Below are 15,339 nucleotides of genomic sequence, written 5' to 3'. Positions count from 1 at the left end.
ATGTGCAACGTGTATACGAGCCAGTTTCCCTTAGAATCTGCCTAAAGGGAGGAATGCCTCCTCCACGAAGGCATTCCTCCCTTTAGGCAGATAGCCCTCGTGAGCTTTGCCATAATTGAATAATCCAAATCCCTGTTACTCGGCTCAGTGAGCTCAGTTTCTTTATTCTTGTATGTTTGTAAATTGTGCATTTTTTGCTTTAAAAATGATTGAATTATGTTGTTCTTATCTTCCGGTTAAGGTTTTTACGCCTTTAGTAAATCTGCAAGCAATATTTGTACAATTATCAACAATTTAAAAGCTGTTTAAGTGTGGTTAAGACTAATTTTTAAATATCATGGCGGACATATTTGTTTACATTTGAAACAGCAGAATAGTAGATGTGTTGCCAATCTAGAGAGACTAAGCTTCGCAACAACAAAGATAACGTCTTCATTTATTATTGCGAATTAAATCATGCTTAATTCTTTCTGGAATTTTTTCGAGGAAAAAAGTGTTTAAGATGTACTTCGTGATTTTTAATATAGATATTTTTAGTTTTTATGTAATTTTGCCCTGTCGCGAAGTGAAAACTAAATTAATTGAATAAGAAATACTAAATCGTCTGTGAAAAACTGTTTCTTTTTTTGTTTTGTTTACTTAATTTCTTTTATACAACGTTCTAGACTTATTATAGTATTTGAATAGAACATGTGGCAACGATTAGATAATTCTTCAAATGATATAAATTTATATGCATTCTGAGTTATAATATGGACGAAATGTAACGCTGTTAAGTGAACCTAACGCCAGAGCGTCGCTATGGTAAACGAATATAGTGAATTTTAAAGAGTGCATTTATTCTATTGTGGTTTATGCGCTATCGACAAAGTAGATTTAATTCAATCCAATAAGTTTAAATGAAATGCAAGAAAAAATGCGTATAATTTAATATTCTGTACAAGGAAGTCATGTGGTGTACACATCAGAATTTTTTTAAGAAATGAAAAACCTCTCCAGATTCTTTTTTATTATTAATGTAGATCATTCGTAAAAGTGAAATGGCATAATGCTTAAATACCTCTGTAAGATTTATATTTGTTGCTTGGAATACTTCTGATTAACTAACTGATGCCCTGCGTGCTTGTCCCTGTACCTGTTTATATTCTGATGAAATGCAAAATATCAGGCATTAAAAACTGATGTTACTTTAAACATAAATTATTATTTTCTTTCACCGTTTGTCCACACAAAGAACCAATTTGGATCCATTTATGTGAATGATAATATTTTTATTTCTGAGATAAGATTGTATTCTTTGGTCATATTTCTTAGGATTTTATGAAATGAATTACACGCTTTTCTTCTCATAGGTTAATTTTTCTTATAATATCATAATGCAAAATCTGATCTTAGATGTGTTATCATACATAGATAATATTTTACTGTGTAAAAAATGTAAATGCAGGAAAATCATGTTTAATTGAATTTTTCGCATCCAAAAGCGGTGAAGAAAAATGACATTTCATCAATGAATCCAAAAACAAGTATTTTTCCTTTTTTAAATCAATTTATTTTATTGTTTCATTGTTTCGATGTAAATACAAATTTTAAAATGAAGACAAGCGATTCGATTGCATTGAATGCAAAAATTATTGAAAAATGAAATTTCTGTGTAATTTTTGTCACATCTGCAAACATTCATCAGTCAAACCAGAAATTCTCTTGATTATCAGCAAATAAAAACCACAACATTAACTGAAGGTTGTTTCCTGTGTTGCAATGGAATGCTTTTTTAGGAGAAAGTATTTCAATTTATAAAGCTCTTATAAAATCGCCACGCAGTTCCTCATCATCTTTCCACATTCAACTCTTTTTTTTTCAAATTCTATTCTTTCAAAGATTCCTTCAACAAAGCATTTTTCAAAGAATATTGGTTTGTTTGCCAAGTTTTCCAACACATTTTTCTATTCCTTCGCATATATGTTCAAAAATATTTACATCGTGAGATTGTGGAGTTGAAGGTATTTGATTCGAAGCATGATAATAAGGTTGCATATTCAAATTCCAAACAGTATTTTGAAAGTCGTTATACTATTCTGCACACAATAAATAATAAAGCTCTGAAATAATGTTATTTGAGTGTTTTTGCATGCTGTAATGCATTTTTGAAGGAATGGAATGAGAAATTCCGGAAGCTTTGACGTCTAGTAGTTGGTATTCAAGGTTATAACTCAAAGATGCGCATGCATATATATATGTATGTACACATGTGTGCATGTGTTTAATTAATCTATGCTAACGAACTTGAATTATTTTTGCTAGGCATTCAACCTACGGAAAAGTTTTGAATAGTTATTTGATTAACTAAGGCGATTCATGTGACAGCTATATCTGCCTTAAAAGGGATGTCTCCTTGGAGTCCTTTTTAAGGAAAACTAGCTCATATTTAAGTTTCACATGGGAAAAATCACATAAACCTTCAGGACTCAACCCATTCGCAGACAGCAGACAATTTGGTATCATTATTTATAGCATGCAAAGGTTTCCGTCTTAATAATTTTAAATGGGGTTATTAATTAAATTATCATGATTCATGAGCTTAAAGCACCCTTCAGGGCATTAATTAGATAATTACATGTTATTTTAGTTTTTCAGTTCCATTAGATTTCAGAATTTGAAAACGGTCGCAACTGCAAAATTTAATTTTTTTTTTTTTTTTTTTTTTTTTTTTTTTTAACTTTTTGACAAAAATGAATACATACTTGAGGATAATAATTGTTTATTTTAGACAAAGATGTTTTGCCATTAGCCAGATTTATGTGACAAATGCCTCTTTCAAAAAAAGCTACTGCAAACTACAATTAATTTTCCTTCATTTTATTGAATTCAGTTTAAAAGTATATTCTTGTTATTATTACCTAAATTTGAAATATTTCTAAAATTCATTCTCTTTCTTAAGATTTTCTATTTTCAGGTGCTGTTGTACATCAACAATATGGAATACGTACTTGATGGTCTTAAAAATTTGGATAAAGATTTGGATATGGAAGCCTTGATTCAAGCTATAGAAATGCGAGAAGGCCAGAAGGTGTCGCAGAATTGTCGGTGCGAACTCGAAAATCTGCTTTTCGATGCCCAAGATCACGTGCATCACAAGATACAAAGTGTTGTCAACAACATTGCTGATCAAGTGAGATTTTGCTTCATCTGTTCAAAAAAGATCATTTAACAAAATAAATATATTGTCTATCATAATCTCTTCCAAATATAACTGATATTTTAAACAAAAGAGTAGAGTTTAAAACTAAAGCTAATATGAATTCCTTCAAATGTAACAGAGTTGGTTTATATTAATACTGCCAGATAAATTTTAGCCCTGGGTAATTCTTACCACAAATTACAAGAAATGCAAACAGAAAATCATTCTTACATTTGCAGAAATAACGATGTATTTCAGTTATAACTTTAAAAGGAGATGAGTTCATATTCCACTCAGCTTAATATAATTAAACTTTTTCCATTTACAGTTCCGATAAGAACCCAGAGCTAAATATATTTTAAAATGTATTAAACGTTATGAATAGATATAAGTATTTTATAGTATCTTAACACAGAATCTAGAAAGCTTCTAGTAATGTACGATCATTTAAAATCTTGCAGATTATAAAACCAAAGACAATAATCTTTGTTTATCATCATTTGTAAAACCTAGTCGAAGACTGAATAAATCCAAAACTGAGTATATTCAGCTTTTAATTTCTTCCGTCTTCGAATCATAAAAGTAAATCTCATAAACCTGAGTAACTGTGATTAAAAAATTTCAACGAAGGGAACCTCAATCTTTATTTTCAGTCAAACCAAATGAATCTAGAATAGCGTAACAAGAGGATGTACTTCTAAAAATAATTTGTAGAAAAGGGTAATAAGAGAAAGTACTTCTAAATATAAAACTATTTCCTATGCCAAATCAATTTCTTAAATCCATCAGGTGAAATAAATTACATCTCACTAAGATGGTATTTTAAATCTTGTCGCAATAGTAAGCTAAGCCTTATTCAGAGACTTTAATTCTGCCAGAAACTACAAAAAAAAAAAAAAAAAAAAAAAAAAAAAAGCATTTTTTAGCTAGAAAGGAGTGCAATGATGTGTGCGGACTTGCAATTACGCAAGGAAGAGATTACGGAGTGGCTTGAGAATACGAGGTTCGAAAAGTGGTTTTAATCGAAGATACTATGGATTAAATAACTCATTTTAAAATACTGCGTGATAAACAACTGAGCAGTTACTTGAAATTAGACTAAATACTAATTGCTTTTATTACCTATTTTCTTTACTCGATCTTAAACTACTAGTAAGATACCATTTGCTAGAGAAAAAAAAATGGTTTTAAATAATATTAATTTATAAGTTTAAATATTTCTCATTCGCTTCATTGATAAGATAAACTCATGATGACAATTATCGAAAAGCACTGTAGGAGATTCGGAACTGTCTGCAATTTGACTTAACATAAGTTCTTCAAAACGCAGTAGTTAAATCAAGCAGTAGTCATATCTGTACGGTCGCAAAAATCTATGTGCTCAGTCTAAGCATTCAGCGTTGAAAAAAGAAAGGGCTATAGAAGAGTAATTATATATATATATAAAATCTATTCATTAAAAAATTAAAATACCCATCAGGAATTATAAAAAAAAAGAAAATATTTTAAGCATAATATTTAGAAGTCTTCTTACTAATTGTGTAAAAAACGAAAATAGTTTTGACTAATATTTTGTATAACTTCTTTAATTCTAAAAAAAAACTCAGTGGGACAAACAACCCTAATGGGCCAAGGCCTACAGTGCCCTAAATCTGCTTTCTTGACCGTGGGCCCCGGGGTGCGTAACAAGTGGTCAGCTTGTCGCCGGACCCCCAGTGTTTAGTCCCCAAGCGAACTTGGTACGCATTTTATCGACCCAATGGATGGAAGTCAAGGGATGAAAGGCTGAGTCGACCTTGCCCAGCCCGAGGTTCGAACCCCGGACCTGTGGTGCTGCTGCGCGATGCGCTAACCACTGCACCACCGGGTTTCTCTTTTTTAATTCTAGGTATCTAAATAAACAATATTTTGTTAGTTTACAGTGTAATGTTTTTGAAAAATTTCTCTTTTATCGTTTAATTTCCTCATATAAATCCCTTTTTTTTTTTTTCATATACAACTAGTTGTGGGGTTTTACTTAATCTTAAGCTGATAATTAGTCCCTTAGCTCCAACGGACGTAAAGCGATTTATTGCTATGTCTGAAGTAACTGCAAAGTCTTGAGAAGGTTTAAATAATCTTCTTTTAAACATAATTTACAACATAAACGCACTTTCTTGTGCTAATAGTATCAGCCACAGCTTGTAGTGCTGCAAATAAAAGAACAGTCAAAGTCAAGTCAAATGGGAAACTATAGTCAAAAACTACACAATTAAATATTGCTATAAGCTGGCTCAGTAACTCTACCACAGGGTTAAAACCAAAGTATCGGCAGCGACCTAACGCAAAGCCAAATAATCAAATAATTACAACTATCAGAGCTGGCAGAGACTTACGCGTATCATGCACGCAAAGTCAGAATACTCTCTCTGTCTTTAATTCCAAAAACCTCAATTATATACTGGCTACCTATTTGCATTCTGGTGAGGAAAACGGAAAGGAGAAGTTACAGTATAGGCTAAAATTAAAAATAACCGGTTAATTTAAATAATAACTTTATAAAGTATACATTCTTACGCGGCCTTTTAGGCCCACCAGCGGCCGAGCGGTAAAGTCGCTGAACACTGGTAGTTCGGTCCGAGGTTCGAATCCACGTTTTCGTGGTTTTTCCCATGTGTGAGGTGTATACGAGCCAGTTACACTTACATGGTGCTGGCTACATGGGTGTTTTTGTGGTTTTCCCCATGTGTAACGTGTATACGAGCCAGTTTCCCTTAGAAAGTCCTCCACGAAGGCATCCCTCCTCTTAGGCAGATAGCCCTAGAGACTTTGCCATAATACACACACACACACACACACACACACACACCTTACGCGGCCTTTATTCTGTGGTTTACTCGTATTTTCGCAACCGTTGTCGTAGATATATACTTCCAGATAGAAAAATTATTTTAAATAAGCAAATATTCGTGTTATTAGATTTTTATATGTGAAAACCCAATTTTCTAAAACTTACGAAACCGATTCTTTTCTCTTCCAGTGGTTCATATTGTTATGTTTGATAAAAATTCATACTCATTCTAAAACTTGATTCCTGTAAGAAACATTTGGCTGAAAAATTTAGTTCTGAAGCTTGAGATCATGTTACTTGGGAATTTAAGGGCCGTACACAAACTGAAAAGAGAAATATATAAATTTGCATACAACTAGAAATAAAATATCAGTTTAACAAAACATGTCTCGTGATAATAGATTAAATGACAAGCATTAACAAGTAGAGGGTCAAGGAACGTTGTTTTAAGCCATACATATTTTTTCAAAAAAAAGAGATCTTATTCACAAATTCTTATGGAATTCGTATTCTAGAAAATGATGGCAGGCTTAAAGTATTGGCAAATAGCCAACTCGTAACAGTATTCGCATAAATTAAAGTTGAAAAATATTTTTAGTCTTTATGGCTATTAGAGTATTATTACGAGTTTCTATGGCTATTGATTATTATCCAAAAAAACTGCATGTGACTGCATTGACGTATTTCCAGCATTTAAAACCTCGAATATTGCTTGCATACAAATACTTTGGATATCACTAAAGTAACAAAATAATGAATTAGTGAATACTTCTCGCTATTAAACCACTAAGGAGTATCACTGAATGGTATTAAAGAAGTAAAACGGTTTCAGATTATTTTTCAACCAAGCCCTCAAAAACGCCGAAAAATTGGATTTTTGGCAGTGAAAAGTCTTTTAAAAAATAATGACATTTAAAAATCAAATAATTCAGCCAATTTTCATCAAACGGCAATGCGACGTTTTTTTACATGTTCATGTAAGAATAAGATTTTATATATTATATGGACAAAGGGACCGCATAAAATGCTAAATTTCGTAGTTTTCACAATTAAAAAAAGGCCTTAATATGAATATTTGCTTCATTCAAAACATTTTTGTAACTGGAGATACATGCATACGACCAACAGTTGCGAAAATAAAGACCGCGTGAGATTGTTATACACATGCTGTATATTTCACAAGGTTTATATCGAGCGATTTCCACTGCTTATAGGATATTATTTGATATTACGGCATCTATGCCCTAGCACGATAAAATTAGTCGTGAAATTTATTAACATATAACAGGCGACATGTGTCTTTGTTTGGCTGTATTAAAATAAATGGTTTCACAACCCTGCTTACGCCCTTTAATATCCATGTATATTTGAAATACCGATCTCAGTTCGGATGGTTACAAAGCTGAATTGATCTGATAAGAAACATGATATAAAAGTTTATTAAAAATTTCGGAGGATATGCTGCTTATCATAATCCCGTTAAAATGACGTATCACTTCTACACTGGTGTGCAAAAATTAAGGACGAGACGGTTTTTTTCAATATAACTTTGTACAAAAGCTTTCCAAATCAACACATTTAATACCGTAAGATCCCCAATACGTAAGGACATGAGTAATGTAAGCAACACTTACTAAAAGAGAAATCAGAGGGATAAAAAAAAGCTTTATGGAAAACGTAGCATGGAGCGCAATGCGACTGAAGGCCGAAACATCCCTGTGATGGGTGTCCAGCAAGAAACATCCGGTCTTTAATAGGGGATATGATCTCCCCTGACTGCTAGGCAGGTTTCACAGCGTCTGCCCATGCTGAGAATGAGGGTGTCAATGAGTTGTTGAGGCATTGCTGCCCATTCGTCTTGCAGCGCCAATCGAAGCTCCGGAATCGTTACTGGTGGTAAGGTACGAGCTGCCAAGCGTCTGCCTAGAAAATCCCATACATGCTCGATGGGATTGAGATCCGGAGATGCTGCCGGCCAATCCATACGTTCAATATCCTCACTCTCTAAGAGCTGTTCGGCAGCTACTGTGCGATGACATGGTGCATTGTCGTCCATGAAAAGGAACTGCGAACCCATAGCGCCTCTAAAAAGACGCACATATGGAAGAAGAATCTCGTTACAATAACGGGTCCCGTTGACTGAACCTGCGTCGAAGATGTGAAGGTCTGTACGACTACCAAGCATGATGCCTCCCCAAACGAGAACACCGCCACCTCCATACCTGTCCCTTTCAATGATGTTCGAGGGATGATTGCGGCTTCCCCGCTCTCTCCAGATGAGTATGCGATGAGAATCGCTACTCAGACTGAATCTGCTCTCATCTGTAAAGAGTACTCGTCCTCATTGATTGTCTCTCCAATTCCGGTTTCCCGGCACTACAGAGAACGCCTTCTCCGATGGGCAGGCGTTAGAGGTACACACCGTACAGGGCGTCGTCCAAACAGACCACCACCGTGCAGTCTTCTGGCCACGGTAAAACGCGATATCGGTCGTCCAGTCGCCTGTGTCGTGTGTCTAGCGATTTCTCCCGCTGTCTGCCGCCTGTTTCTTCTGGTCTGTAAGGCAATATACCGGTCATCTGCGGGTGTGGTTCCTCGTGGACGACCACTACTAAACTCCCGGATAGTTGTTCCTGTAGTTTAGAATTGTCTCCAAAGTCGTGAAACGATGCTGTGAGCAATTCCGAACTCTGCAGCCACACTTGTCACACTGCGGCCTTCCTCCAACTTTCCAATGATTCGACCTCGGGTAAAAGCATCCAGATGTCGTCTAACAGATTGATTATTCGCCATTTCTCGCTGAGGCAGCAACTCAGTATGATTTTAACTGCTATACGGAGTGCAATCTCTTTGCCAGAAATACTGATCTTACACCGACAACATGCTTTATACTACTCAGACACTCCCCCATTACGTCTACCTGCATATCTGCGTATGTGCTACTGTACATCACCTTACTTAATCTCCTGATTGGTCTTTCTGTTCGCTCTGCCTCTTCGTTCAGCTGATATGCTATTTTTTCCGCTTCGTCCTTAATTTTTGCACACCAGTGTAGGTTTAAGATATCATTTCTTTCAATCTGTATCGAAAAGAAATCCCATTTCATGCTTCTATTAGTTAAAAAACTTCTCGGATAAAAAGATAAACTTTCATGTGATTTTCTCTATCAGTTATATTAGTTGTTCGATTCTAAAAGATTCCATATTTGATCTTAATTCTTGGAAAATTACAGTGTATATTATTAGCGTAGTTTGACATATATCGGCCAAACTAAATTTGCGACAAGACATACGAATTCTATATTTGAAAAGATGAAATAAACAGATCTTCAGTAATAGGAAAAAACATCAGATAAATATATCAGAGTTTGTTAATTAACCACAATTTTTCTGTTAAAATCATCCACAAATCCTCTTCTTTTGGCTAATTAATTTCCTTACTTTCACATTCCCAAAAGATTATCTTCATTAGATTGAGATATTAATCATAAAGGCCTTTCAAAATTCCAATTATTTATCTTTTTCACCTTTCATTACATTTTCCTTGACAGATGGCTCTATGTTTGTTGTGCTTTAGTCTGCCTAATATTTTTCTTATGAATCACTCCTCCCAACTTTGAATTTTTTATGTTTGTTGTTGAATAAGAGGTACATATATATCAATGGGTTTTGAAATCAATGAGGTTTTTTTCGAAATCTATGTCAATCTAAGATTGCTTTTTTTAGCCTAATTTTAAACTTGTTTCACCATTCACAAGCAAATATGCAAAGCTTCATGCAGTTTATTATTATGCTGTTGAAATACCGTATCGTCTATATTTCTAAGTTGATTAAAAAATTTATTAGATATTTCTAAGTTGATTAAACACATGATGGTTGTTTAATCCGTAGTATTTTACAACATTATATTGAATCCATATTATATTTAATAAAGCCTAAAATATTAGACTGCCACTTCGATTAACTGTAAACAAAACATTTTCAATTTTCATGTTTTCTTTTGTTTTCCTTCATATTTTCCCCCGACTTTTGCAAATGAATATATCAAATTTGCTTTTATTTGTGAAAAGAACAGTTATCTAAAACTTTACACTTTTATATGTCCTCTTTTGAACACTTCAATCTAAATTAATTTGAAGAAGATATCAAGGATTTGTTTACCTTGATTTTATAAGAACAATGTTCATCTTGAAATCATAAGCAGATCTTAAGGATCTTCTTAAGATTTCGACATGAAGAACTTTATCCTTAGTTTGTTGAATTTTGTCAGGCAACCTGGGGACAATTATTTTCGTTTTCTACCTTCATTTTCCAAGCTAAGAACAATTTTTATCTTAAAATGATAAGCAAATCTTAAAAGTCACCTAATGATTTCATCATGAAGAACTCTGTCCTTAGATTGCTGGATTTTTTCAAGCAACCTGGAACTCTTATTTTGGAATTAGTTTGCACAGTTTTTTGGCTTTATTATTGGGATTACGAACCCAGAGTCCTAAAATTAATTTTGCGAAGATTTGTAATTTATTGTTTGAGCACCTGCTCAACTCATGGCACATTTCTCCATGCGATTTTTCATTGTTTTAGAGATCTATCATCAATTTCGAATTTCTAGGTTTGTTTCTTCTTTTGAAGCATATCGTTTAAAATTCTTGGCAAAATCTTCAGTCCGCTGTGAGCTGCATTTAAATGCGGCATTCAATACGGCTTATATAAATTTCTGGATGTATGCCCAGTTATGTGTTATTCAGTTTCATGGCTTACTTAATTCCCTAAAACTTATTATATTTAATTCAATAACCATTTTATAATTATTATTTTATTGCAATTTAACATTTTTTACTTAATTGTTTAACAATACTTTGCTTGTTTAACATTACTTTGCTTGTTTAACATTACTTTACTTTACTGTTCAACATTAGCTGCTTAATTGATTAGATTAAATAATGACATAATGCAATGCTTCTTAAACTTTTTTCATACATGACACCTTTTCCTCATCGATATTTTTCGCGATCCCAGATATTAAATATAGAATAAAGATAAAATTATAAATATCTTCCCACAACAATTTATTTCTTTGGTAAACAATATAAGTATAGAAAAAAGTAGTTTTAGGAATTATTTCAAGTATTAATTAAGTTAATAAAATAAAATCATGTTTTAATGAGATGGGTATGCTTGCTTTTTTTCTGCATAACAAATTAAGTCTTGACACTAAATCCTGGAGCAATATTTAACTTAGTGAACAGCTCTATAAATTCCTCTTGCGCTGTATATGGAAAATGATTAATCTAACTGATGTCAATAAAAAAAGGTTTTCGAATCCAAGGTAACTTTATTAAATCAAAATTCGTTATTAAGTATTTGCAAAAACCTGTTTCTAGGGTTTTTAATGTGATTTGAAATAATTTTTATCATTAAACGTTTATAATAATTTTATTTATAAAATATTTTTTTTTCAAATATAAAACTATAAAGACAATTTTTAATATTTTTTAAATAATAAGATTTAATTATTATAAAAATTCAATTATAAAATCTGTCGACGGTCAAAAACATTTCTAAGAAATCATTTTCCACTTTATCTTCCAACTATTAATCCTTTCAGTGAACCTTCACTTTTATCCTTCGAAGTAAATATATTGCCATTTTTTCCTCTGAAGAGACAAGTTGAGATCGTTTAGATTCTCAAAAATATCTGATTAAACAGCATAAGCTATATATATGTAGCTATAAGTCACTCTGAAAAACAACAGCAAGATTAAATTTTTGTTCAGTTAAAAGTGAAATATTTTTCCATTTTAATAACAATAATCTTCTTAAATTTCGTATTCTTAATATTCATCTTACTTCTGAATGCAATATTAAATGTTTGCATTCGAAGTCTGTGTCTTTTCAAAGATCTAAAAATAAACAGCTTTTAAGTGTGGGAGGTTTATCGGTTAATTTTTAACTAATTGTTCATTTTAAGTTAGCACTTTCCTATTATTCTCTTTTCAACCACGTTTTTCATACCAGAATGTAAATGGTATGCCTATTCCAGGCCATGTTGTGCTGTGATTATTAGCGACTTGCGTTAGCGGCGTTTTGTGTTCTAGGCATTAATTAGCCTTGTCTCGCCGGTTTACTACAAACCAGAACTCTTCCTGCAGGTTAAAATTTTCTGTGAGCCGTTAGGCTAATCTACCACAGTTTGAAATTATTAGTTGTTACGTTATTCTGTCAAACCATAAAGGCTGGGCTTCTTCAGCAAATGAGCCAAGTTGGTTTATTTGTTAATTTTATGTTTGAATGAAAGGGAATACACACTTCTTCTGATTTCTGTTTTTGTTTCACAAGGCTAGAAGATAATTCTTCAGTAGTCCCGTTTAAAGTCTACTTCATATGTTTCCAAAGAGACATATACTTTACAAGTGCATAATATTAAATAAAGTTTATAATTCTGACTGCATCCCAAAGCAGATCGTTCAAATCGTTCAATTCTGATACTATGTTTTTCCTACGAGGACCTCCCGATGGATAGAAACAGAGAACTGTATAAAAGTTATATGATCATTACCATCAGCTTTATCAAATAACTTTTTCGTCCATCATTGCTTTTGCAATATCTGTGCACACTCTAATGTAATTTTTCCTGGTAAATTTATCTGAAATATACTAACAACTGCTGAGCTATTTTTAAACTATCAGTTGTTTCGTCCAACTGAATCGCAAACTGTGGGCTTTCATTACGTCTGATAATAAGCTCTTCAGTTTGTTGTTACTAATTTCTAAAATTATATTATCGACAATGATATATGATTAAGAAATTTTCCAAATTTTTTCACCTTGTTTACTTCGAAGTATTTCTGCCATTTCAATAATAGCAATGGCTTTTTATTTTTAAGAATCAGATGTGGAAATCCGTATGACGCGAATAAATGTTTTTCGCTAGTTGTTATAAATTTCTCGAAATAGCGTTTTGTTTTTTTAAAGGTTTAACAGTCGTTCAAAATATTCTTTTGATTTAATGATGTGTGAAGGATCCTTGGATTGAGGATGCCTTTTGTAATTTTGATAGTGTCATACTTCCTATAAGAGAAACACTTTCAAATTAAAAACAAAGAGTTTGTTCATTACTACCACGACTGTTGAAAGTAAAACCAAATAGGAGATATGTCTCATCCTATTTTGTTTTTGTATCTTAAATGCCTCGTAATGGTTACCAGATCCTGCTTAAAGAGATTTTGTAGCACTGCTATGTGTGTCATTGTTTTTGCTATTTAAGTTCAGCCATTTATACATGAGTAAAAAATATTTTTATCCTAAAATATAAATTTTAAAAAATATTTTAGTAATTATTCAAATAAATATCAACAATAGTCGAGCAACATTCAATCCAATTTTGTGTTGTCCTTGCGATGCACATATTTGTAGCGATTAAGTCTAGACTTGTTTCAGTTTACTCGAAAGCGTTATTACTGCATTAGTCATAGCGGCGCCGAACTTATTCTCAGCAGAACTGTGGCACAAAGCGTAAACTATTGTAAGTTTGGGGTATATTTTGATTCTGAAATAACTTAAATTCTGAAATTGCAAAATGACACTGTTATTATGATGTGCTTAGTGATATTTCTGAATATGTAAATATAATGTGCAATTGAAAGTGGTCAGTATTACGATTTTACCATTGCGCTCTACAGAAAATGTTACATATTAAATTAAATTACATATTAAAGATGGATTGAGACTAATATTTCTTTAAATTCATTTATCTAAATTAAATTTTCGCGAGTCATAATTTAAGAAATGCTGACATGAGGGAATATAACCTCTGAAAATTAATTAACCATTTCAAACACTTTACTTAGTTTATTAGGTTCCAGATACCAACAAATTATCCAAATTTCTTTCTAATTTCTTTTGTAAACATTCTTGATCCATAGAGATTGGAAAATTGAAACTGAGTCATTTTCTAATCATCTCTAATCGCAAAACTGGCTGTTCTGAAATAGAGAAAAGTTAGTTCTAATCTCTTTTTCTTCATTTTCCGTCAAAATAAAATCAATCTAGTAACTGAAAAGAAGGAAGTTAAGGTACCAACACAAACCAGAACTTTTCATGCAGAAATAACTCTAACAGGTACAGTTTTAAGCAACATGCGATTAAATTGTATAGTGCATTTTAAAAAAGGCCCTCTTTTTTATTTTCTTCAGTTTTTGATCAGGTTAAGAATAACACGGAAATCTTAAAATATGCTCTAATTTGGTCAAATCTGCTAACATTGAAATAATAATATTCATGCTCTGTTATCTTAATTTTGAATCAATCATATATAGGGTTTCAAAATTTGCAAAATTGGCAAAGACAATTGCCGCATCGCCAAAGACGGATATCATGCGTTCAATAGTATTTTGTCGGTGTTATAAAGTCTTTTATTAAGAATTGAATGGTATAAAAATGTTTTGTATTTTCAGTATTAGCAAGCATAACTGACGGACAACATCTAACAGCATCTTAAAACTCAAATAATGCTTATTGTGTATGTTTTCGTTTCCCACTTTCCAAGGGCGATGCAATCGCTTCACTCTGCATCGTCATTCCTCAAGGATTAGAACTTATTGAACACCCCTTTTATGCCTCAATATCCTTTATCACTTGAAAATTTTTAATTTTTCTCTATTTACTTACCTCTAATATATGATATTGCACCTTCATTTTTGTAGCAACTTAATTAAGTATCTCGTTTCTGGGGGAAAAAAGAAAAAGAGGAAATTGTTCACAGATTCTCTTGTCCTTAAATCTGCGTTTTGTAGCGATGTGACTATGTTTACTAAACTTTTCGTTTTAAGACAAAATAAAAATTATAATTTAGTATTAAGTCACTTTATGCCTTTCACCGAAAGTATGTTTACGTTCAGAACTATTATTATACTCAAAGTAAACTCAATTTCGAAGGGGGGAATATTTTTCGATGATCTTAAACTTCCTTTCAAAGAAAGATAAAATGTCGAACTCGACAAATATTATTCTAGAAATAATAAGTAACCGGATGGAGTCAAAAAGAATAAAAATCAATTACCTGGTATCTTTTATCGCCGCTTATTCTTTCATCCTCTTCTCTGGAAACTTCGAACCATCCACTCTTCTTTGTGAAGAGAAATCACCCACCAAATTCAGAAACGTGCTTCAGGTTCTGAATGAAGGAAGAGAAAGATTATGCTTCAAGTGAAGAAAAAAGGTATTTCATGTATCAAAATTTAATTTATGCTTTTTATCTGTAACTCATAGTTAACTTTGCTGCATTTTAATGCTAAAATAGAAGTTCTGAACACTAAATTCAGATCTCA

The 15,339-nt window shown here is 32.5% G+C and overlaps 1 protein-coding gene across 3 annotated transcripts in view; it reads left to right on the top strand.

The window, feature by feature from the left end:
- Nucleotides 1-15,339, top strand: part of LOC118186652 (BAI1-associated protein 3-like) — a 600,433-nt gene that overhangs the window by 548,761 nt on the left and 36,333 nt on the right. For 2 of the 3 annotated variants that reach the window (XM_085808773.1, XM_085808771.1), the window contains one exon: nt 2,942-3,172. In XM_085808773.1, coding sequence (XP_085664899.1) covers nt 2,942-3,172 — 231 coding nt within the window. The remainder of the gene's footprint in view (nt 1-2,941; nt 3,173-15,339) is intronic. The other variant, XM_085808772.1, reaches the window with a different exon arrangement.

Source organism: Stegodyphus dumicola, chromosome X2 (assembly GCF_044657685.1).
Source record: "Stegodyphus dumicola isolate Sdum_Otavi_A_Nest chromosome X2, ASM4465768v1".
NCBI lineage: Eukaryota > Metazoa > Arthropoda > Arachnida > Araneae > Eresidae > Stegodyphus > Stegodyphus dumicola.
The sequence above is the reverse complement of the archived record's forward strand: the minus strand, read 5'-3'. Positions and strand labels throughout refer to the sequence as shown.